Here is a 26,342-nt window from a genome sequence, read left to right as displayed (position 1 = left end):
GTGCTGTGTTGGCAGTGATGTGTAAATCTCAGAAAAAATGGCCAGAAAAAAAAAATCAGTTTGCAGGCAGGTAAAGCGCTTTCATATGTGTATTTCATGTATATATTCAGCTGTTAGGAATTCAGTTTAAAGTATGGTGTACCCTTTATCAGTATTCCAAACTCTGTGGCTAAGGGACAATTTGTTCCATGTACTTCCTTGTAATAAATTTGTGATGGATTCAGTGAACTCTCAATTCTTGAATGGTCTAATATAGTCAAGACATTTGTTTCTTTAATCATAAGGAATATCTGTGGGAAAGCTATTTTCTGAAGACAGAAGGTAATGTTCTCCATCAACACATGGTTGGAGCACCAGAAGAAAAATGTATTTTTAAAGCATATCCAAACCCTTAACATTGAACTTCTCTTACTTGTTCCCTTTTGTTCTGTTAAATATAGTAGGGAAAGCATTTTGCTATATCTGTTTAAAAATGAAAAAAAAAATGCTAATATTTCAAGAAATCTCCCTGTGCTCTCTCTGCCTGTGCTGGCTATTATATGTTACATTGTTCTTAAGTAGCTTTGAAAACTACAGACAGGGCCGGTGCTACCACCAGGCAAACTAGGCAACCGCCTAGGGTGCACTGCTGCCTAGGGCACCCAGCCGCTGGTGTTCCTACTCTCTTCTCTCTGCAGCAAGCAACTAAGTCTCAGCATCAGCAGGCAGCTGCCGCTCCATTTGCGCATAGTGTCAGAGGCGCAGTGGCGGCGGAGGACTGTGTCTGTGTCCCAACTCCCAAATGAATGGAAGCAAGCAAACATTCATCGATGGGCACTGGTAGGCTGCATTGATGGGCCCTGGTGAGGCTGCATTTGATGGGCGCTGGTGGGCTGCATTTGATGGGCACTTCATTAAAAAGGTGAGGTATACATGGGCTGGGCAAAGGGGGTGGAGCCAGGGGGCAGCAAAAATAGGTTTCGCCTAGGGTGTCAAAAACCCTTGCACCAGCCCTGACTACAGAACCAAACCCCTCTATGTTATAGAGCAGAGATCCTCAAACTACGGCCCTCCAGCTGTTGCAGGACTACACGTCCCATGAGGCATTGTAAAGCTCTGACATTGACAGACATGACTAGGCATGATGGAAATTGTAGTTCCTGAACAACTGGAGGGCCGTAGTTTGAAGACCCCTGTTATAGACAATAGGAGAGGTTTCATAGTCCTATCTTGCGTCTGTTGTCTTGATCCAGATGGGTTAGTGAGCATTGTCATCCTAGGACCAAGTCAAAATAAAGAAAAATAAAAAAAAAAACACACAAAAAATAGCAGCAGGCCACAGCTGGGTGGTTGAGAACCACTGATGATCTAAGTTATCATGACAGAATGTAGTTGGACTAGTGGTGAATAAATTAAGAGGCTTTTACAGTATTTAAAGCACTATAAGATTTCAGCATTTGCAAATAGTATATAAAGCAAAAATTATACAGGAAAGTCTAAATATGTCATAGTTACATAGTTAGTCAGGTTGAAATAAAGACAAGTTCATCCACTCCAAGCAATAAAAAACCTCCATATACGCAATCCTATACCCACAGTTTATCCAGAGGAAGGCAAAAAAACCCTAATAAAGCATGATTCAGTTCGCTCTAGTGGGAGAAAAAAAATTCTCCTAGATTCCCCAGGAGGCAATCAGATATTCCCTGGATCTCTACTCCTGGTGATGTCTGCCCTAAAAAAGTACTGCAAAAACGGTTAGCAGAACTTGAATTCCAGGATGACACCTACCTGGAAGAAAGTGTTCACCTCCTTCCCATTGGCTGTAAATGTCATGAGTCCGGTAGCCAGGTCAATTAGGCAACCAACAACAAGGTCTTCCTTTCGGACACGAGCCTGTTGAGTGTTGTTGCTGAATTCTCCACCCCAAACCATATAACAATTACTGCGATTAATGCTGAGAAAAACAAAATTATTTACTAGGTAAAAAATTTGACAATTAAGCACGAAACAAAATTTTTAAAATATTTTTAAAATCCATACAATGAAAGGCTGAGCAACACAATTTTGGACTAACTGTGCCTCAGAATGTATTGAGTAAAACAACAGATAGAAATCAATAGCACCATCCTACTGTTCTCCACTATGGTAGGTGTACTCTGCTATTCACAGTCTAAAGCCCCATACACATGGGCCAAATGTCGGGCAGCATCAGCCAGTTCAATAGAAACTGTCCGACATTCTGTGTACTGTGGCCGTCCCATGACCAACAGAGGTCTGCTAAAATACACATGACCCTGTGTCAACACACGTAGGGGAGGGGCACGGACGATCACGTTGCCAGGACCCAGCATGGAGCTGGTTGTTTCCTGTGAGCGGTTACAAGGCTTGTGTGAGAGGGAAAGGTTTTCCTACTACGGATTTGTCTGAGCTGTTAATAGACTGGTGCACTGCAAGCACCAGCGATATGAAAGTACCCTGCATTTATCTTTTTTATTAAACAATTTTTTAAACGATATAAGCACTATCAGTTTTTTCTCTAACCATTATCTGGCTGCTACGGGCCATCGAAGAGTAAGGAGTGGAGAGGAGATCTGGAGTTGTCATGGTAGCCCTGGAGAGGCTAAAAAGTTTTTACAGACCCCACTTAGTTGTGGTGGTCCACTGCTTCAGGTGAGATTACTCCTGGGGGGGGGGGGGGGGGGCACCTGTGGTGACCCATATCTGCACTATATTTGAGCACTTAAGGAGTGGATTAAATTTAAGAACTACTGTAGAATACATAAAAGTGGGACACTTCATTTTTTTGGATCAAGTTTTCTCCTTTTACCTATTTTTTGCATGGACACTGTTCTCCATTTCAAGGAACTTTATACATCTTTGTAAAATTATTTTATTTTATTGATCTTTATAATTGTTATTTTTATTTTCACTGCACACATGCACTTTATATCTGGATTATGTTGTATTTAAGGTTGGTATAGCGCTGCACATTTGTCTTTGGTTTTTTCAGTTACAAATATGGGATTGTGATTAATGTCAGCAGCTTTGGCAGTCTTCTCCTATATTTAGTAGTGGAACATAGGTTTTATTGTCATAAACCAATAACAAGGTCTTCCTTTCAGACACGAGCCTCTTGAGTGTTGTTGCTGAATTCTCCACCCCAAACCATATAAAAATTACTGCAATTAATGCTGAGAAAAACAAAATTCTTTACTAGGTAAAACATTTGACAATTTTGCATGAAATAAAAAAATTGTAAATATTTTTTAAATCCATACATTGAAAGGCTGAGCAACACAATTTTGGAATAACTGTACCTCAGAAGGTATAGAGTAAAACAACAGATAGAAAGCAATAGAACCATCCCACTATGGTAGCTGTTCACAGTGCAAAGCCCCATACACATGGGCCGAATGTCGGGCAGCATCGGCCAGTTCAATAGAAACTGGCCAACATTCGGCCCGTGTGTACTGCGGCCGGTCCATGACTGACAAAGGTCTGCTGACCGTCTCCCAATCAGCGCTCTCAGCCAATGGCTAAGATCATTAACCGAGTATTCTGGTGGGAGGGGAGTGTCCCCCAGTCAAAACACAATAGAACAGCATGGGAGATTGTTAGTACAGCGGCTCCGACCTAAGCTGTACTAGGCTTAAAGTGTTACTAAACCCACTAATATGAAAATAGTTCATCCCCCCCACAATACCCACAGCTTATAAATCTTTTTTTTACATTAACCACTTCTGGACCAGCTGCTGCAGTTTTACTGCGGCAGGTTGGCACGGCTGGGCAAAATCGACGTTACCTTAAGTCGCTTTTCCCTTTGGCCACTAGGGGCACGCACGCAGCATGTGCCCGGAGCCGATGCGAGTGCCCAGCAGGCGGGATGTCTGCCGGGCACCCGCGATCGCTCGTGACAGGGCAAGAACCGGGATCTGTGTGTGTAAACACCCAAATCCCCGTTCTTTCAGGGGAGTAGAGACAGATTGTGTGTTCATATCAAGTATTAACATGGATCTCTTTCTCCTCCTAGACAGCCCCATACCCTCTACAGTTAGAACACAGTTAGGGAACACAGTTAACACTTTGATCGCCCTAGTGTTATCCCATACCCTTCCAGTGACATTTATACAGTAATCAGTGCATTTTTAAAGCACTGATCGCTGTATAATTGTCAATGGTCCCAAAAATGTGTCAAAAGTGTCCAATTTGTCTGCCGCAATATTGCAGTCCTGATAAAAATTGCAGTCGCCGCCATTACTAGTAAAAATGTAATAATAAAAATGCCATAAATCTATCCCCTATTTTGTACACACTATAACTTTTGTGCAAACCAATCTATATACGCTTATTTGATATAAAATAAATGATACACTATATAATCGCCCTCACCAATAGTGTGATCAAATAGCAGCGCTGAATACCTAAAACATACCCTAATTCAAAAAAATTGTATATACAGTGATTGCTCAATGTGATAACTAAAAGTGATAATATTATGTGTCCATAATAAAGAACCAAACAGTGTTTCTAATGAACACTCCTCATGCAATTAATTGGTGTATAACAGCAAAAAATCAAAAAAATCAATAAAAAAGTCCAAACATAAATAGTGACATAGTAAAGTAGTAGTGACAATATCAAAATTATAATCTTCAATGATGATATCTTCCACCACACCGCTGTGAATGTGATTCCACTCCCCTTCAGCGAGCAAACTCACCAGCTTTTTTTGCCTTACACTCTCGTGTTTGGCTTGTAGGCTTTTCCCACACAGTGGGGGTAAAGTGATCACCTCCAATCAATATCCGTATGGTAAACCGCAGTATATAAGCAAATGCTCTCTCCACATGAAAGAAAGGAAAAGCGAACCAATAGTGCAGTAACGCAACACACTTTAATAAAAGTAACACTCTCCTTCACCATACAACTCACATTTTCCAATTTTCAATAACGCAAAACAGCACAGCAAAACTTGGTTATCACCAACAGCACTTCAAACGGTAACCTGGACGTATGGTGGTCACGGCGGACCCAGGTGCTCGGTGAACGTGAACACTCTCACCCGTTCCTTAGAGCCCTCCGTAGCCACTTCCCCGCTCACTCGTATGGCGCCGCCTGTCACAGCGTCCTACGTCAAGCTTCCTCGATTGCCGTATAGCCACGCCCCGACATGTTTCGTCACACCGGACTTATTCAGGGGCGTGGCTATACGGCAATCGAGGAAGCTTGACGTAGGACGCTGTGACAGGCGGCGCCATACGAGTGAGCGGGGAAGTGGCTACGGAGGGCTCTAAGGAACGGGTGAGAGTGTTCACGTTCACCGAGCACCTGGGTCCGCCGTGACCACCATACGTCCAGGTTACCGTTTGAAGTGCTGTTGGTGATAACCAAGTTTTGCTGTGCTGTTTTGCGTTATTGAAAATTGGAAAATGTGAGTTGTATGGTGAAGGAGAGTGTTACTTTTATTAAAGTGTGTTGCGTTACTGCACTATTGGTTCGCTTTTCCTTTCTTTCATGTGGAGAGAGCATTTGCTTATATACTGCGGTTTACCATACGGATATTGATTGGAGGTGATCACTTTACCCCCACTGTGTGGGAAAAGCCTACAAGCCAAACACGAGAGTGTAAGGCAAAAAAAGCTGGTGAGTTTGCTCGCTGAAGGGGAGTGGAATCACATTCACAGCGGTGTGGTGGAAGATATCATCATTGAAGATTATAATTTTGATATTGTCACTACTACTTTACTATGTCACTATTTATGTTTGGACTTTTTTATTGATTTTTTTGATTTTTTGCTGTTATACACCAATTAATTGCATGAGGAGTGTTCATTAGAAACACTGTTTGGTTCTTTATTATGGACACATAATATTATCACTTTTAGTTATCACATTGAGCAATCACTGTATATACAATTTTTTTGAATTAGGGTATGTTTTAGGTATTCAGCGCTGCTATTTGATCACACTATTGGTGAGGGCGATTATATAGTGTATCATTTATTTTATATCACATGAGTTTTTGATTTTAAGCAGCTGCTCAGAGGGAGGGGCTCACCCCATAAGCGCAGTGTTTGGCACACAGAAAGGGGCGTATCATCTGTGTACCATATCAGCAAGATCCCATGAATAAGTCCGGTGTGACGAAACATGTCGGGGCGTGGCTATACGGCAATCGAGGAAGCTTGACGTAGGACGCTGTGACAGGCGGCGCCATACGAGTGAGCGGGGAAGTGGCTACGGAGGGCTCTAAGGAACGGGTGAGAGTGTTCACGTTCACCGAGCACCTGGGTCCGCCGTGACCACCATACGTCCAGGTTACCGTTTGAAGTGCTGTTGGTGATAACCAAGTTTTGCTGTGCTGTTTTGCGTTATTGAAAATTGGAAAATGTGAGTTGTATGGTGAAGGAGAGTGTTACTTTTATTAAAGTGTGTTGCGTTACTGCACTATTGGTTCGCTTTTCCTTTCTTTCATGTGGAGAGAGCATTTGCTTATATACTGCGGTTTACCATACGGATATTGATTGGAGGTGATCACTTTACCCCCACTGTGTGGGAAAAGCCTACAAGCCAAACACGAGAGTGTAAGGCAAAAAAAGCTGGTGAGTTTGCTCGCTGAAGGGGAGTGGAATCACATTCACAGCGGTGTGGTGGAAGATATCATCATTGAAGATTATAATTTTGATATTGTCACTACTACTTTACTATGTCACTATTTATGTTTGGACTTTTTTATTGATTTTTTTGATTTTTTGCTGTTATACACCAATTAATTGCATGAGGAGTGTTCATTAGAAACACTGTTTGGTTCTTTATTATGGACACATAATATTATCACTTTTAGTTATCACATTGAGCAATCACTGTATATACAAATTTTTTTGAATTAGGGTATGTTTTAGGTATTCAGCGCTGCTATTTGATCACACTATTGGTGAGGGCGATTATATAGTGTATCATTTATTTTATATCACATGAGTTTTTGATTTTAAGCAGCTGCTCAGAGGGAGGGGCTCACCCCATAAGCGCAGTGTTTGGCACACAGAAAGGGGCGTATCATCTGTGTACCATATCAGCAAGATATATACGCTTATTGCAATTTTTTTTTACCAAAAATATGTAGAAGAATACATATTAGTCTAAATTGAGGAAAAAATTCGTCTTTTTGAAAAAAAAGTAGGATATTTATCATAGCAAAAGTAAAAAACATTGTGTGGGAGGGGAGGATCTGTGCATACAGGATAAAACAGCCTTTTTACACAATGCAGAGGATTAATCCCTTAAGTTCCACAGTGAGTACAACAGGCATGCTTTGCTGCATATACAGACTGATTTTACTGTTGTGGGTTTAGTAACACTTTAAGGGAAGTTCACCTTACTCATTCTAAATAGAAAAAAATAATCTTGTAATTGTCAGATGATTTGCAAACAAATGGTCATACTCTTTTTTCAATGTACAACTGCATGCACAGAAGACACTCCAGAACACTGTTATCATATTGGGACACCATCAGCAGTGCTCATGGCAGACAGATCTAAAACTACCAAAGCCCAAATAAAGGGGAATCTGTAAACTCCCAAAATGTGTTGGCCTTGTTTTATGTCATGCACTAACAAAGTGATCATTTTTCTGTAGGTGGCTGGAGTTCTATCCACACCTAGCCCACCACCCAATCTTTACCTGCTTGAAGATTTAGGACTCTCCACAAGTCGTTCCACCACCAACAAGTTCCAGTTTTACCTTACCCATACACTACATAGTGTTTATTTGAAAGGGTCAGCTATTTTCTACTTGTAATACCACAATCTTGTTCTCTCACCTGTTAAAGATGTTTCCTTTATCATCACCCATAGTGATCGTGGCATTGCGAACTTTGTTCAGGTCAAAGTTCATATCATACAGATGGTAGTCAGGAGTCACCCAGCCAATCCACACTCCAGTGGGCTCCTGTCCAGCGAATACCCTCACTGAGTAATAATACTGAATAGAAAACAGAACATACAAAAAAAGATTAGACACGGACCTGTACCGGTAGGAAAATCTACAATGGCTAGAAGCAGTCTGATACCTTTAAATGTTGTCAAAGTGTGTAATTTCTGCATAGTAACTAGCAACATCATCAGTTCTCTGTCTGATGCATTTTTTAACCCAATTTATAAATGAGGAGGTATGCTTTATGGATAAAAATTTAAGGACACCTGACCATCTCACCTACACTATTTGCTTGAAAGTGTAGGGACATTCCTCTAAATTATTATGTTTAGGTGTTTCCAGTAAAGGACACAGTTAACGCTACAATCTTCAAAGATATTTTATACTATTATGTGCATCCAATCTTGTGACAACAGTTTGGTGGAGGACCCCTTTCTGATCCAGTCTAACGTGGCCGCTGTGCACAAAGCCAGCTCCATAAAGACATGGTTTGACCAGTTTGATGTGGAAGAACTTGAGTGGCCTGCACAAGAGCTTGACTTCAACCCAAGTGAAGACCTTTGGGATGAGTTGGAACTCTGACTGTGAGCTGTGTCTTCTCACTCTGATCGCTCAAATGTTCTTTTAGCCAAATTTCCACAAACATACTACAAAAATGATGTATAAAGCCTTTCCAGAAACCTTTATAGAAAAGCAGAGGCAGTTAGCTGCAAACAAAGGGTGGAGGGTGGGAGGTCTAAACACCTCCATAATAATGCTTATAGTTGGTAATTTGGGAATGGGATGTCCAACAAGCTCATAAGTGTAGGCGTGAGATTTAGGCAATTTGCTATAACTTTACAATAAAATGGATGTCCTATGTGTATCAGCATAGCAGCCTTTGAGGGAATCAAAGAAACATCAATCACTGGATAGAATTTCTGATAAAAATGTATTACATTTTCAAATTATTTTTCATATATACATTGTCTATCTGACACTATTTATGAAAACATACCTCTTAAAAAAAAAAAAAAAAGAAATAAAAAAAAGATGCTTAACCACTCTGATACAGGGCACATTCCCCCCTTCCTGCCCAGGGCAATTTTCAGCTTTCAGCGATGTCACACTTGTAGTGACAATTGCGCAGTCATGCAACTATGTACTTTCTTCCCACAAATAGAGCTTTCTTTTGGTAGTATTTGATCACCACTTGGGTTTTTATTTTTTGCTAAACTAAAAAAAAAAAAAGAGATTTGTGAAAAAAAAAAAAGTTTCTCTGCATGACTGCAGGTGAGTGTGGGGTGTAGCAAGATGGCCATCGCGGATGTTGTGAGGGAATGTCGGTTCCATTACCTATTCTGATGTGTCTCTGATTCTGAAAGAACACTGGCACCAAGTAGATGACATGCGCACATCGATGGTGGTCGCTGCCAGGCTAGGGGGGAGTGTAGAGGTGGGTGGGGGAGTCATGTGACATCACAACTCCACCCCCTGAGTGCTTGCAAAGAGACCTGCCCACGGAATCTAGACTTTTGCGGGGCTCCTACAGCCGAAAGGAGTAACATTTTAAAGGTAATGACACATGCATGACGTTTCTAACTATGGACACCTTAGTGTTGTGCCTTTAGTTTATACTGTGTGATCACCAGGTTTACATCCACTTTAAGATTCTTGTACCACTAACGGTCATGCATAAGATTGATTTTCCTGTAATTTTTGTGCATGGCTACAAATGCACTTTTAGTAAAGTTCTATAAAAAATAGAAATATTATGTGGTTCCATACTGTTGTGGTGTTCCTAATGATCTCAGGATCATCCCGGTCATCTGGCACTACTTCTTTCATCAAACGTGGCATTGTTGGCACAACAGGCGTTGTAGAGATGAAGGCTGGTTTCTTGGGTTTAAAAAGAAATCTGAAAAATAAAATAATGAAAGATCTTTGAGATAGGAAGCTTTGCACAGAAAGTTTCTGGTCATTAGGAATGAGCAGGAAAAGTTTGGTTCACATATGTTTTGGTGAACCCAGCAAAAAGTCCACTGACCCTGAACAAACCCCACTGAAGTATATTTGAGCTGAATCTTAATTCTTTCTGGCCTTTTTCAATGGACACTGCCATGAATGACATGGAAAAATGAAAAAAACATAAAAAGAATATATATATATATATATATATATATATATATATATATATATATATACTTTAGAAGAGAGGGTCTTTTTAATGCAGCTTAAAGAGCAACATTAAAAATAAACAAGTTCTTTAAAGAACATGATTTGGGGATGCCTTAAACCTACAGGTGAATTTACGCAGCAGTACAACGTATGCTGCTTGATTACAGCGTTCATTTAGATTTAGCACCCCATTGCAAGGTGCCTTTCCAATAGCTACACTCGCTTCCCCCTCTTTCCTGGCCTGGCCTGGGCAGTACCCCCCAAAAACCATACACTTCGCTGTAAAGGCTGCGTATGCCTTGAACATTGGGAGAGTCCCTTATAAGGGATCTTACAGGGAATCTGATAGCTCCATTTAGAATAAGGGGACCCCCAGACACAGTCCCTCCCCAGGGGAATTAATAGGGTACATAGTTCCACTTATTTCCCATTCAAAAAGAGTGAAAATGTAATTATAAAACATCCACCTCATCAAAAAGTTTTTTTATAAACAATATCCCCTGATGTGTATTCATCAGCAACCATGAGCTTCCACAACTGATGATTTTCACCTGCTGCTAAATTACAGATTTCTAGCTGGCAACTGTTTTTTTACACAAACCAGTCAGGGATCAGTCCTTTAGTGGTGGAAACGCTACTGCCGTGCTAGCGCAGCAACAATACTGGCAGTAGTGCAGCGTTAGTACTATCACCACTAAATTACAGATTCCCAACAGGTTTGTTTACAAACAGTTGACCAAATACGATGATGATTATATTACATTCAGAATGTGGGCAAACTGGCCAATTGTTGCCCATTTGTTACCCCTTCACCAAACTGCTGAGTTCAAATAGAAATCATGTTTAGCCTGAACCTGGAGCTCATTCCCACTCTGCGATTTCTTACCCTCTCTTTTTGGTCTTTTCTGTTGTTGTATCTTTCTCATTTTCTGGCTTTGGTGGTTCCTTGGGAGTTTCCTTAGCTAAATCCTTCTCATTGGTTGCTTCTATTTCCTTGCGGGCTGCAGATTTCTTTAGGACTTCAAATTCAGAGTCCATGTCCACATCTTGGACTTCTTCTTCGACTATGGTAAAAGAACGAGTGAGAGGTGTAGCCCCTGGGGTGCATTTGAAGGTCTCATAGAACTCCACAGGCATGCTGAGCCTAAAGAAAAGCATGTCAGTGTTGCTGTTCTGAGATCCAAAAGTCTTATGTGTCACCTTGAGGCATGGAGGATTATCTACTGTTCCATCTATTCTTGAAACCTGAAAACATGGGTTTTGAAACAAAAATATAGTCAGTATTCATGCCAGTGGACTATCTGCTCTAAATTCCTCTTATTGTATGAATAAATAAACACACCCAGTCCTTAATGGAGAGACCAGTGATGGGGTGTACTTACACTGGGCATGGTTGAACCAAAACTCCCCCCTCCCCACTCTTCTGCCAGCCAGACCACAGTGATCTGGAGAGTTTGTGCTCAGGCACGGTTGGCAATAACACTGAAGTGAACTGTACCGGACAAGTGAAGCGTGCCCCAGACCACCTCTTCAAAGCTGTCCTGGGCCCAATAGGCTTAACCATTCTCGGGCATGGTTTGGAGCACTACACAAACAAACCAAGGGGGGTTAACTGTCCTGGGTACAGTTAAAACTGCCGTGTTAGTAGAACTTTCGTTGATTAGTCTGAGCTCAATCAACACTGCAACCAATACTTGGTGTTTCCTCTAAGTTTTTATAATTTCTAGACATGTGCAGAACGAAAAAATGCATTTCATTTCAATTCGTTAATTAACAAATTTAGTTTAGTTTAAATTTATTACGTTCGTTTTCGGAATTCATTTAGTTTTTTTTCGTTTTCTAATTGAATTCAAATTTTACGAATTCAACCGAATTGAATTAAATTTAACTGAATTTGTAAAATTCGAATCTGCATTAGAATTTTAATTTTTTTCAATTCAAATGTGGCTGCCGAATTTTTCACATCTATGAATTGCAATATTTTACATTTCATAATAGTTTCCAAATTTGGATCGAAATCAAATTTGAATCAAATTAGAATTTTGGGATTTCTGACTAATTTCACTTCGTTATTTCGGAGGATTCACTTACATTGGTTACTATTGTGATTTAGCATTCAGATACATGCAAATTTCCGAATAACAAGAAAATGTGTCAGAATTTTAATTCAAAATGAAACTAATCACACGTCTAAACATTTCTACAATAAAGAATGAGAGTCTGAGTACACTGGCTTTTGTACACTTCTGAACTGCCTATCTCACATGAAAAGTTAATGGAAACGTAAAAGCAGCTTACAAGGAGGACAAATACCCGTCATAAGGAGATCAAATTTAAGTCCAATGCAACCACAAGGACATTTAGATGAAATTCAGAAGCATCTAAAATTAAGCTCAAAAGCAGGCTAAATGTACCTGATTGCAAGCTACATTTTCCCATTGGCACTTTTCAACTTGGTCTTATGGTACCTACATTGACTAATCCTACTGTTTACCAGGGATATCCATTGTGATTTAAACATACTGTTTGGGCTGGGTATTGAAATAGCATTTAATAAAAATATTTACTAACAAAATCATACACCATTTTCCTACCTCAATGTGACCATGATCTGCAGACACGTTTGCAAACTGAGGAAGGCTTTTGCTAAACCAGGTGGTAATTTCTCTCTTCATGTTGATAGCGAATGGCTCAAACCCTTCTTGCAGGCCACAGATAGTAAAGTAGCGCAGACTGCCCACATCTTGCCCAAGATTCAGTCTCCCTACTTGGGACATTCCAAGACTGCAAACCGGTATAAACCCTGTGAAGGAATATGGACCAAGACAGACTGAGCTCTGTTGGTATAGACAACACAAATGTGCATGTTTCCAACTAAGGGTCCCACAAAGAAAAAATATGAAAACTGAAACATGAATCATTTTTCTGTGCAAATTACATCTGGAATTTACAATGCATTTTCAAAATTAATATATATTTTTTTTATAGTCCCTATAGAATATCAGGGCCAATCAACCACAACTAGTGTGTGAATAATCTGTCTTTACTGAATAAAAACACTTGCTAATACAAGATTTATTCATTAAAACAGCATTTCTCAACTGTGGTGCCTTCAAAACACAGGACACAGTTTACCCTGGATCAAGGCATGTGTTGCAATGGTGCTGGCAGGCTGGATGCCAGCACTATAACAACCAATGAAGTTCTAGGGCCAGGACAACTTCCCACTCACGCATCATGGCAATGCATGGTGCTGGATCCAGGGCAGGTGGCATGCAGGGTTGCCCTATTATTCAGGAGAGGACAGAAGAGCACCTCAGTCCAGATCTACTTCATCTCCCATCTTCTGCAAAGCTACTGGAGCTGTAAGGCTTCTGATGGGAAAAGGAGACTCTGAGATGGGGGGCTCTCACGTCTAGCGGAGGCCTCTGATGTATAGGGGGACGCTGATGAGAAGGGGGGGCTTTCTAATGTGATGAGAGGATTCTGTAAACTGGCACTTTTATATTTATGGGGCACCTGTGATCTAAAGGGAACACCTCTGATGTAAAGGAGGGGTTCTGAGGAGAAATTAACTTCATCCAGGCAGTTGCGTGCATTATCCCAGGCTCGGGTATCCCACTGATAATAACATTTATGTTCTTTTTACTTTTTAGGCTAGGGTGTCTTGAGATTCTGAGTACTTTTAAAGGGTGATGTAACTCAAAAAAGAATGAGAAATGCTGCACTAACTAGAAATTATAAAAAGTTGATTTTCATGGTCATTATTCTCTGAGACTTTTCACTAGAAAATGAAAAAGCTCATTAGCTTACTAGACAGCAGGGCTTTTTTTTTAGCAAGAACGTGGGGGTAGACAGATCCAGCACCTCCAGCACTGACTGTATGTAATGGCAAGGGGTGCTGGGGTGTGCTGCAGGGTCTATTGATGCTGGCTGCTGGGGGATCTATTCTAGATGGAGGTGATCTATTTTTGCAGGGGTTCTATTGTTGCTGGTGGATACCTATTGTTGCTGGGGGTGGGTCTTATGATGCTGGGGGGGTCAGTAATTTCTGGGAGAGATCTCCTGTTGAGGGAGGGGTCTATTGTTGCTGGAGAGTCTGTTGATGTTGGGGGTTGTGGGGGGATCTGCTGTTGGGGCAGGGGGTCTATTGTTGCTGCCAGTTGGATTTTGCTTTGGGTGGTCCATTGTTGGGGGGGATCTATTGTTGCTGGAGGGGGCTCTATTGTTACTGGCTACAGGGGTCCTATTTTGCCGCTTTTCCTAAATGACATAATTTGGAAGATTTTTCATAGTTGTTGTTTTTAAAAATGTATTTCAGCTTTAATAAAGGTGCAGCATAACCTTTAGGCTCCATTCACACCTTGGCGTTCCGTTTTGCGGGCGGAACCGCCACGATATTGCCTGCGATTCGGAAACGCCACAAATTGCTGGCCCTATGCGATCCCCGCTATTAAAAATGCGCACCCAGAATCGCAGGATGCCTGATGACCAAAAGAAGTACAAGTGCTTCTTTTTGGTGTCGGGCGTCCCACGATTCTGTTTGCGTGTTTTTACTGTATTTTTACTGCAACTCGTCGGGTGACAATATCTCACCGCAATTTGGTGCCATTCAAAATAGAGGGGATCGCAAGGGCGTCCCACAACTTGCGCAGATTCTGAATCGCGGGCAGATTCGCGTTGATTCCAGCCGCAACAGGGAACGCCAAGGTGTGAATGGATCCTTAAACTTTAACTTTTTTGCCGCAGCCTATGTAGTCTTTTCACAAATATGTGTCTGACAAATGACAATATGGTTTCCCCGCATGTTTATAAATGAAAAGCATTGAGATCCAACTACATTCAAGAACATCACAGAAAGATTTAACTCACCTTCCCCAATTTCTATATCCTTAAAAGCAACATCAGAACCAGAATCACCAATCAGCATCTCCCCATTCAGGGTGAACATGATGTTCATTTCAGTCAAGTCGATCATACACCCAACTACATCTCCAGGTTGCCAATTACGTCCAAATGGTTCACTACCAATGTGCCAGCGTTGACCCTGTATAAAATCAGAAACAATAAATATATGTGTGTAGATTTAAAAGACCATGGGGTTGATTTACTAAAGGCAAATTCACTTTGCACTACAAGTGCACTTGGAAGTGCAGTCGCTTTAGATCTGAGGGGAAGATCTGAAATGAGGGGAAGATCTGAAATGAGGGGAGGATCTGAAATGAGGGGAAGCTCTGCTGATTTTACCATCCAATCATGTACAAGCAAAAATGCTGTTTTTTTATTTTCCTTGCATGTCCCCTTCAGATTTACAGTGACTGCACTTCCAAGTGCATTTGCAGTGCACTTGCCTTTAGTAAATAAACCCCCATGTCTCTACACTGCTTGAAACTCGATGTTCATAGACAAGCAAACCTTCCTGAAGTTTGTTAGTTGTTTAAATAAGTGTGTCATACACATACTATGGCAATACTCACCCTATGGCCATTAAACACATAAGCCAGTTCATCTGCTCCCAGCTCTACGTCTGGTCGCACTTCAGGTCGAGCCCATCCAACTCTCATCTCCCCTGTGGTGACGGCTTCAAACTCAAAGTACCACTTCCCTGACTTCACTGCATAGGACTTCTCGGCTCGGAATATGCGCATTCTCTCAGCACGAGGCTTTGTGATACCTCCCTGGGCAGCTGTGAAAGATAGGAGGTCAGGTTAGAGTTTTACACCACTGTTATTCTTGCTATCATGCTTAACTCTAAATCTCAAATTTTAAACCAATAAATGTTTACAAATATGATTAATAGCCAGAATTTTATGATTCATATTTTCTAAATCAGAATCAAACTTACAGTAGAGAATGACAGAGAATAAATGTCTTGATATAGACCAGCAGTCTTCAAACTATGGCCTGTGGGCCTCACTTGGCCTGCAGCTAGGGTCAGTGGCATGTAAATGGGGTGCAGCATAGTGCGGCAGAAATAACTCACAAAGCCAGTTGAAATAGAAAACTTTTATTAAAGTAAAGCAGCAACAGTTAACAATAACCCAGTGGGACAGCTGCCCAGCCAGCTACACTCAGAGTTTCCAATAACCTGCAGAAGTAGGTTCCAGCCAAACCAACAGTGTCAGTTGAGAGGGGACAGAATGCAGCCTGGCCGTCTCATGCCTAAACAGGAAGGTATCCAGAGAGATGCAACTCTATGCATTCCCTCCTCCTCAGGAACCTTTCCTTATCGCTAGTACTGTCCCTAACAGACGGGGTAACCTTACCATACTCTACACACTCCCATAGAGTGTGGCAAACCCAGGGGCCAGGGTCTTAAATAGACTCTGCCACTCCTAAGATGGCCACCAGAGTCACATGGGCAGCCAAAATCCAATTGGATCGCTGCCCCAGTGACTCAGGAAACCATAGAGGAACCATGTTCCTCATGACTTCCCCTCCCTTGCAATGCCGCTTCGGTTGAGCTCCACCTGCAGTGGAGACAGCAGACTGCACCTGCCTACAGGCATATACTCAATGTGGACAAGATTGATGTTTCAGGTCAGCAGATGCCGCCTATGAATTCTGCTCCATCCCCACCCCAACATGCTCCAGCACAGGTCCCCCCTTGCTTATGTGTCATCATCCTTGCTGTTGGTTGTTAGGAATGCAAAGAACTTCCTCTTACCAGACCTGCTCCACCTGCCAGCTCCTGCTGTGCTGCTAGTCATGCTGTAAAACCTTACAGTGGTAGGGAGGACTCTAATGGGGACCCAAAAATAAGGGAGTCTCTAGTAAAGGGACCATGATGGAAGGAAGCACTCTAATGGGGACCCTGAGGTAGGGGGGAGCTCTGACGGGGACCCAATTTAAAAAGGGACTCTAATGATGACCCTGATGTCAATGGGGACCCTGATGTTAGGAGGAACACTCATTCATTTATAAAAACTAATTTTGTTTTGTTTTTTGGCCCAAAAATATTGTTATGTAAAATTTGCGATCTGCCACTTGTTTGGTAAAAAAAGATGCTCCCCCATCCCAAATGAATCATGTAAACTATGTAAATAATGTAATCTATAATGAATTTGGATCACATTCACATTCCTTTTGTTAAATTTGTACGTTTTTCAACTGATTATAGATGTAGCTCTCTCAGACAGGCACATTTAGTTATGTGGCTTTCCTGTAAGCAGCAGAGTAGCATTTGATTGCTTTGGGTTGCAAGTTTAGTTATATTGCTTCCCCCTGTCTTTTGGAGATTTCCAGAATATAGCTGGTGGGAAAGTCAAATAGGCCTCCAGAATATATATGTAGCTCCAGCCAATCCCTGGGGAGGTGTACCCAGATAGTAGTTGGGGAGTGCATAAATAGTTTGGATCCTCAGAAAGCAGTGTTCTTCCACCCCAGGAGGAGAGGTTCCCAGCTAGTAGGCTGCCAGCCCTTCCTGGCAGTTCAGCTGAAGATTTTGCAAGTTCATAAAGAGCTAAGAGGGGTTTCACAGAGGATTCAGTCTTGAGGCTCACTGAAGAGACTGCCTGAGTCTGGAGGGAGACATCCAAGCCCAGGGACACCAAGTACAAACAGGAGGAAGAGGGATCCTTGTGACTGTAGCTGCTGTTAGCCCCTGGGGCACTAGTGTTAACGCTTGCCTGGCCTAGATGGTTTATGTTGTCCCAATGCTATCCACTTCATGTCCTGCCGCCTAAGGGACTGTTCTGAGAAGCAGTTGTAAAAGTGAAGAATGTCTTTATGTTGTGTAGTGGTATCAGCCAAATGATCAGACCAATGGCGATATGCAAATTCTGCTTTACTAAACAATGAAGGTCAACATAACATTGCATAGGAGATATCATATGAGCAGGGGGGTATAGTATAGAACAGTAGGGAAGAGAGAAAGGAAGAGAGAGAGAGAGAGAGAGAGAGAGAGAGAGAGAGAGAGAGAGAGAGAGAGAGAGAGAGAGAGAGAGAGGAGAGAGGGAGAGAGGGGAAGAGAGAGAGAGGGAGAGAGGGAGAGAGAGAGGGAGAGAGAGAGGGAAAGAGAGACAGAGCGGGAGAGGGAGAGGGAGAGAAAGAGAGAGAGAGAGAGAGAGAGAGAGAGAGAGAGAGAGAGAGAGAGAGAGAGATTTCTCATATGTCCACCTTATGAAGGAAGGTCCTAGAAAGCTCATGGCTGAGTGCATCCGGGTTGGCACAGGCTTCACACTGGCACTGCTGCTATTGTCTTTGGTCAGGAGGCTCTGGTGGCTGAAGATAGGGCCACCCCACTGCATGGGCAGCCTCTCCAAACAGACTGTAGCAAAGTCCTCTCCAGTGACTGGGGCTTACATAGATGCTGCATGCTCTTGTGCTCACTGCTAGTGGCCTGCACACCAGACTTAACGGGGAAGAACCCAGCACCTGGTGACAGATCACTTTCCCAGTCACTGCTGTCCCATCAGGCAGGGTTTCTCTGACCACAGGAAACAGTGAGGAGCTGGAATTTATATCCTCTGGGCATGTCCAAGAGCTCAGGGGATGCTGGGAATCCAGAGGATTGTGGGAGTTTGAATTAAAGGGACGTGCACCTGACTGTGGATAAAGGGCCACACTTACGGATCTCCTATCACAATTTGGATTAGCAGCAAGGATGGGAAGTGTCATCACAATGGGGGATTTTAATTATCCAGACATAGACTGGGTGGAGGGAACCACGCATTCGTCTAAGGCTCACCAGTTCAGGACAATTTCATGGGTCAAATGTCTTGCAGGTCAATTTCATGGTTCAGATGGTAGACGCACCAACTAGAAATAAAGCGTTACTGGATCTACTGATTACCAACAATAGAGACCTGATCACGGATGTGAAATGCGGGGCAACTTAGGAAACAGCGATCACAGGTCAATTGGCTTCAGTATAAATCACACAAATAGGAAACATAAAGGGGAATACAAAGACACTGAATTTCAAAAGAGCCAACTTCCCTAAACTATGAACCTTGCTATAAGGCATAAATTAGGATAAAATCTTAGGAACAAAGAACACGGAGGAGAGATGGGTTTGCTTTAAGAGCATATTAAATAAGGCCATTAGCCAATGCATCCTATTGGATAATACATTTAAAAGAGCGAACAAAAGTCCTGGATGGCTTAACTCCAATGTAAAAATGCACATAAAAGCAAAGGAGAAGGCCTTCAAAAAATACAAGGTTGAGGGATCATCATCAGCATTCAGACTTTATAAAGAATGCAACAGGAAATGTAAGGGTGCAATTAGGACGGCTAAGATGGAACACGAAAGACACATAGCGAGGGGAGAGCAAAAAAAAAAAAATTCTTTAAGTATGCAAACAGTAAAAAATGGAGGACAGACCATATTGGCCCCATAAAGAATGAGGAAGGACATCTGGTTACAAAAGATGGGGAGATGGCGAACGTATTGAATTTATTCTTCTCCTCAGTCTTCGCGAGGCAATCGTGGGGCTTCAGTAACCAAAACTGCAGTGTTTATCCTCATGACACATCACAGAAAGCACCTCCATGGTTAACGGAGGACAGAATTAAAATTAGACTTGGGAAACTTAACATTAATACATCTCCGGGACCGGATGGCTTGCACCCGAGGGTACTTAGGGAACTCAATCAAGTAATTGCCAGACCATTGTTGCTAATTTTTACTGACAGTATGCTGACTGGAATGGTACCAGCTGATTGGAGAAAAGCCAATGTAGCACCAATATTTAAAAAGGGCTCAAAATACATCCCTGGGAATTAGAGACCAGCTAGCCTAACATCAATAGTATGCAAGCTCTTGGAGGGGATGATAAGGGACCATCTGATGTGAAAGGGGAGTGGGGTGCTCTGGACATCTGGTCCTACAGATGCATCCGACCCTTTGAGGGCACCCATAACTAAATAAAATTAAGTTTGATACCCCTGCTCTAGACTGTTTATTTGAGCCAAAGGAGAGAATGATGCTGCTTGCCTGGCTGCTACTACACAGAGGGCAAAGAACCTAGGATTCAAAACAGCAGCTCCTGCAGGGTAGCGCTAAATATTGTGGGGTTCTGCTTCAAGTGGAGAGCTCGCAGAGAAGTAATCCATGGCCGTATGTACTGTAGATTTAAGGGATTCATGCCTGTGTTTATTGGTCAGCGTGTACAGCAAAAAAAAAAAAAAAAAAAAGATTCCGGTACAGGGGTAAGAAACACAGTCCAAAACAAAAGTCCAGCAAACAGTTGTCTTGGCTAGTAAATAGACCTCACTGGGTCTGCTTCAGTCCTGCAGACATACCTCACAGCTAAGGATGAGCTCCGGGGTGTTCGCACACTCCACGTGCAGAGCCTGCCAGGAAGTCGGCACGGCGCTGCGCTAATCACAGGCAGTGAGACATTTTCCCGATGTGTGGCTCTAGAGATCGGGAAATGTCTCACTGCCTGTGATTAGTGCAGCGCTGTACCGACTTCCTGGTGGGCTCTGCGTGTGGAGTGTGCGAACACGCCGGAGTTCATCCTTACTCACAGCCAGTTTTTCTCCTTTCTCTGCATCAACAACTGATTAACCCAGGGAAAGACAAATTATACCCCAGGTGGGGAACAAGTTGTGGCCAGCGCTTAACCCCCTGCATCCTGCTCCAAACTTCTCACTGCCACCCATTTACCTTATGAACTGCAAAATCCTAAGCGGCAGATGCACTCAATCCACAACTGACAGGGGTTGTTCAATTGTCACAATGTATATTATTCATAAGCAATGTGTCATAGTTACATGGCAAAAAAAAAAAAAAGTTGAAAATATTTATTTTTTTACTCCTGATAAGAAAAAAAAAAAAAAAAAAACATGTACAAATCCGCTTTTAGCTCCTTTGCATCATTTCAGCTTAGGGTCATGTTGCTTATGGGATTCTGAAGCAGATATTTGTAGAGGCTATAGAAGCTCTCTTTAGTGCTTTTGTTACTAGGGAAAAAAAATGAATTGCAGTTAGTGAAAGGGCTGAGAGACAACAATTCCCGTGATTTGTAGTTTAGTCACTGAATGATTGACTTTTTGCAGCATTTGAAACTAGAATTGCCAGGCTCAGCAGCTACTTATCTTATTAAATGCAGCAGGAGGGGACCAAATGCACCAGACGTTTGTAGGTGCATAGAGAACTGTAGTCATGTAAAACAGCAATGGTATCAGAGATAAACAGATGCTACAAATCTCTGCTACTATCTTACTTTTTGACATGGCCATGTATGCACTGCCTTGTACAATGTATATAATAGATATAAAGAAAAAAATACTATTTTGGCCCACTTAGAGTCACCAATGGCTGTGCGGGTCTCAGTTTACCAAAGTTTTCCTGTGATATCTTAGAACATTTTTTAACAACTATGTGTTTTATAGTTTTTTTATGTGAAATTGAACCTCCTCGTACTTACAGCTCTCTTGGTCAGGCGGCTCAATGTTGTATCCATATCCCATGAGAGTACGCACAGCTTCACATAAGCTGTCCCTGTTGGTTTTCTTGGTCTTCTCATCCAGCAGAACATATGGCACAAGGCGCGGGTTTCGCTTGTTCTTTATGTCCTGCATTAAAATAAATTCATACAGCTCAGAAATGGTATACAAGAGAATTAAACAAACAATGCTCATCTCTCTGCCAATTCCTTCACTGGCTTCCTCTACCCCACAGTATAAAATTCAAAATACTAAGCACAACATACAAGGCCATCCACAACATGGCCTCCAGCTACATCACCAACCTCATCTGCAGATATCGACCAAATCCTCCTCTTTGCTCCTCCCAAAACCTCCTGCTCTCTAGCTCCCTTGTCATCTCCTCCCATGCTCGCCTCCAGGACTTCTCTCCCATCCTCTAGAACTCCCTGCCTCAGTATAACCGATCAGCCCCTACTCTGTCCACCTTTAGGCGATCCCTGAAAACTCACTTATTCAGAGAGGCCTACCCCACCTCCACCTAATAACTGTACCCAAGCCACCTCCATCAGATCACCCCTTGCACTAACACCTTTTGTTCTACCTTCTCCTCCCTTTAGATTGTAAGCTCCACAAGCAGGGCCCTCCTGTTTCTTCTGTATTGAACTGTATTGCAATTGTACTGTCCCCTCTCTACATTGTAAAGAGCTGCGCAAACTGTTAGCGTTATATAAATCCTGTATAATAATAATAATAATAATGCTTATCTAGAGATCCCTCTCAATTATTCTTTAATATTCTGACCACCAGCTGTATGTCTGAATTGGACCATCTTCTTACAAATGCTTACTGTCTTGTTTAGGGGTGTGCATGCATAACCATTGCAAAGTTTCCTCAAGTAGGCTAGCTTTGTAATTAAAGCATATCTAAACCCATTGACAAAAAATTAATATATTGCAGCTTGCCAATCCTTACAGAGGAACTAAACTTACTTTTGCTTCCATCGCCGGCACCTGCATCTTCTCTTGTGTGCCATCTTCATTGCCGGCATCAGGATGACGTTAGTCCTGTGCATGTACAGCAGACAGTCATCCTGGCACACAGAGATAGTGCCAGCAGTGTAAGCTGATCTGCGTGTCAGTTTACTTTCCGGAGAAGACAGTGAGCAGCAGGCAGGTAAGTGCATCTTTATTGCAGAAGAGACAATGTGTATTGTCTTGTTGAGTATTAGTGTCAGGAAGCTAGTTGTTAGGTAATTTGGACAGGGTATAATCCCCAATCCTCATTAAATTAGTAGGTACGATGCCCGGTGGGTGTGGAGATGCGACTTGGTGTACATCTTGCGGCATGTATGAGCTCCTTGATCATCCGATCAAGGGCAAATACTGCTGTGCAAAATTTTGTTTCCCTGGAAGCACAGGTTCTGAATCTGGGGAAGCAATTGTCAGTACTGAGAAGTCCCTCCATACTAAAGGAGGGCCAGGAGCATACACGGCAGGTGCCGGCAGGGGCCAGCACAGAGGCGGGTGGAGACAAAGAGGTGCAGGCACAAGGAAAGATGGGTGACAGTCAGGAAGCGTAGAGGGGGAAGTGCCAGGGAAGCCGATCCAGGGCTGGAGCATCCTAATAAGTACGCTCCATTGAGTGACATTGGTAAAACCAGTCAGGGATCAGCATTGCTGGAGCTGCCGGGGGAAGAACTCCTCCAGTGAGAGTGGGGGGGAAGCGAAGGGAAAGGAAAAACAGATTCTGGTGGTAGGGGACTCAATTCTTAGAAGGACAGAGAGGGCACTCTGTAACAAAGACCTGAAGCGCTGAACTGTATGTTGTCTACTGGGCGCTCTGGTTCGGCACATCTCAGATCTGGTGGATAGATTACTGGGAGGGGCTGGGGAAGACCCGGCTGTCATTGTGCATGTCGACACCAATGACAAAGTCATAGGCAGATGGAGTGTCCTAAAGAATGTTTTTTGGGTCTTGGGAGCTAAATTGAGGAAAAGGACCTCTAAGGTAGTATTCTCAGGAATACTACTGGTACATTGTGCCACACCAGAAAGGCAGAGGAAGATTAGGGAAGTAAACAAGTGACTGAAGAGCTGGTGTATTAAGGAGGAGTTTGGGTTCCTGGAGGACTGGGCTGACTTCTAAGTCGATCACCAGTACTATAGAAGAGACGGACTGCACCTAAATGAGGAGGGTGCAGATCAGCTGGGAGTTAAGATGGCCATAAAAAGTTAGAGGGGTTTTTAAACTAGGCGATGGGGGGAGGGCCTAGAGGTAGAGATAGTCAGCGGGGAACATATTCCAGAGGGTAGTATTGGGGGCATTAGTGGTAGGTTGACTAAAGCACATAAACCCAAGGTAAGTATAGTAACAAGTCCTAGTTGCAATCTCGGAACATCCAATAAGAGGATAGTATGCGACCAGTCTAAACTATGTGCCATGTTCACCAATGCCAGGAGCCTGGAGGACAAGATGGGTGAACTAGAGATACTGTTGTACAAGGAGGATTTGGATTTTGTGGGAATTTCAGAGACCTGGTTCAACAGCTCTCATTCAAGGGTATACCCTTTATCGCGGAGATAGAGAGGGTAAAAAGGGGGAGGGGTATGCCTATATATCAAAAATAATGTACAAGTGAATGTGAGAGATGACATCACCAAAGGAGCTATGGAGGAGGTGGAATCCTTATGGGTAGAGCTCCAAAGGGATGAAGCTAAGGGGAAAATATTACTGGGAGTATGCTATAGGCCCCCTACCCAGAGGAAGGAGGGGGAGACGGATCTCCTATGACAAGCTGGATTAGCAGCAAGGAAGCCCAGTTCCTAAATGTCTTGCAGGATAATTTCCTGGTTCAAATGGTAGATGCACCAACTAGAAATAAAGGGATTATCAAAATGGGGGATTTTAATTATCCAGACATAGACTGGGCGGAGGGAACCACACATTTGGCTAAGGCTAGCCAGTTCCTAAATGCCCTGCAGGACAATTTCATGGTTCAGATGGTAGACGCACTAACTAGAAATAAAGCGTTACTGGATCTACTGATTACCAACAAATACAGACCTGATCACAGATGTGGAAATTCGGGGCAATTTAGGAAACAGCGATCACAGGTCAATTGGCTTCAGTATAAATCACACAAATAGGAAACATGAGGGAAATGCAAAGACACTGAATTTCAAAAGAGCCAACTTCCTTAAACTTTGAACCTTGTTAGAAGGCATGGATTGGGATAAAATCTTAGGAACAAAGAACATGGAGGAGAAATGCGTTAGCTTTAAGAGCATATTAAATAAGGACATTAGCCAATGCATCCCATTGGGTAATAAATTTAAAAGAGCGAACAGAAGTCCCGGATGGCTTAACTCCAATGTAAAAATGCATATAAAAGCAAAGGAGAAGGCCTTCAAAAGATAAAAGGTTGAGGGATCATCACCAGCATTCAGACTTTATAAAGAATGCAACAAGAAATGTAAGGGTGCAATTAGGGCGGCTAAGATAGAACACGAAAGACAAATAGCGGAGGAGAGCAAAAAAAATCCCAAGGAATTCTTTATGTATGTTAACAGTAAAACAGGGAGGACAGGCCATATTGGCCCCATAAAGAATGAGGAAGAACATCTGGTTACAAAGGATGGGGAGATGGCGAAGGTATTGAATTTATTCTTCTCCTCAGTCTTCACAAGGTAATCGGGGGGGGCTTCAGTAACCAAAACTGCAGTGTTTATCCTTATGACACATCACAGGAAGCACCTCCATGGTTACAGAGGACAGAATTAAAATTAGACTTGGGAAACTTAACATTAATAAATCACCGGGACCAGATGGCTTGCATCCGAGGGTACATAGGGAACTCAGTCAAGTAGTTGTCAGGCCATTGTTCCTAATTTTTACTGACAGTCTACTGACTGGAATGGTACTAGGTGATTGGAGAAAAGCCAATGTAGCACCAATATTTAAAAAAGGGCCCAAAATACATCCCTGGGAATTACAGACCAGTTAGCCTAACATCAATAGTATGCAAGCTCTTGGAGGGGATGATAATGGACTATATACAAGATTTTAGTAACGAGAACGGTATCATTAGCAGTAATCAGTATGGATTCATGAAGAACTGTTCTTGCCAAACCAATCTAATAACCTTCTATGAGGAGGTAAGTTGCCATCTAGTTAAAGGAAGGCCCGTAGATGTGGCGTATCTGGATTTTGCAAAAGCATTTGACACAGTTCCCCATAAACGTTTACTGTACAAAGTAAGGTCCATTGGCATGGACCATAGGGTGAGTACATGGATTGAAAACTGGCTACAAGGGCGAGTTCAGAGGGTGGTGATAAATGGGGAGTACTTGGAATGGTCAGAGGTGGGTCCCCCAGGGTTCCCCAGGGTTCTGTGCTGGGACCAATCCTATTTATTTTATTCATAAACGACCTGGAGGATGGGGTAAACAGTTCAATCTCTGTATTTGCTGATGATACTAAGCTAAGCAGGGCAATAACTTCTCCACAGGATGTGGAAACCTTGCAAAAAGATCTGAACAAATTAAAGGGGTGGGCAACTACATGGCAAATGAGGTTCAATGTAGAAAAATGTAAAATAATGCATTTGGGTGGCAAAAATTTGAACGCAATCTATACACTGGGGGGAGAACCTCTGGGGGAATCTAGGATGGAAAAGGACCTGGGGGTCCTAGTAGATGATAGGCTTATCAATGGCATGCAATGCCAAGCTGCTGCTAAAATAGCAAACAGAATATTGGCATGCATTAAAAAGGGGATCAACTCCAGAGATAAAACGATAATTCTCCCGCTCTACAAGACTCTGGTCCGTCCGCACCTAGAGTATGCTGTGCAGTTCTGCGCACCAGTCCTCAGGAAGGATGTACTGGAAATAGAG

General features: G+C 42.5%; 1 protein-coding gene across 13 annotated transcripts in view; it reads right to left on the bottom strand.

Annotated features, from left to right (window-relative positions):
- Positions 1-26,342, bottom strand: part of RYR1 (ryanodine receptor 1) — a 302,237-nt gene that overhangs the window by 155,792 nt on the left and 120,103 nt on the right. For all 13 annotated transcript variants that reach the window (XM_073598714.1, XM_073598720.1, XM_073598713.1 and 10 more), the window contains 8 exons: positions 21,448-21,595; positions 15,547-15,755; positions 14,942-15,116; positions 12,664-12,872; positions 10,956-11,314; positions 9,680-9,809; positions 7,800-7,960; positions 1,768-1,933 (listed from right to left, as the gene is read on the bottom strand). In XM_073598714.1, coding sequence (XP_073454815.1) covers positions 1,768-1,933; positions 7,800-7,960; positions 9,680-9,809; positions 10,956-11,314; positions 12,664-12,872; positions 14,942-15,116; positions 15,547-15,755; positions 21,448-21,595 — 1,557 coding nt within the window. The remainder of the gene's footprint in view (positions 1-1,767; positions 1,934-7,799; positions 7,961-9,679; positions 9,810-10,955; positions 11,315-12,663; positions 12,873-14,941; positions 15,117-15,546; positions 15,756-21,447; positions 21,596-26,342) is intronic.

Source organism: Aquarana catesbeiana, linkage group LG09 (genome assembly GCF_042186555.1).
Source record: "Aquarana catesbeiana isolate 2022-GZ linkage group LG09, ASM4218655v1, whole genome shotgun sequence".
In the NCBI taxonomy this organism is placed as follows: domain Eukaryota; kingdom Metazoa; phylum Chordata; class Amphibia; order Anura; family Ranidae; genus Aquarana; species Aquarana catesbeiana.
The sequence above is the reverse complement of the archived record's forward strand: the minus strand, read 5'-3'. Positions and strand labels throughout refer to the sequence as shown.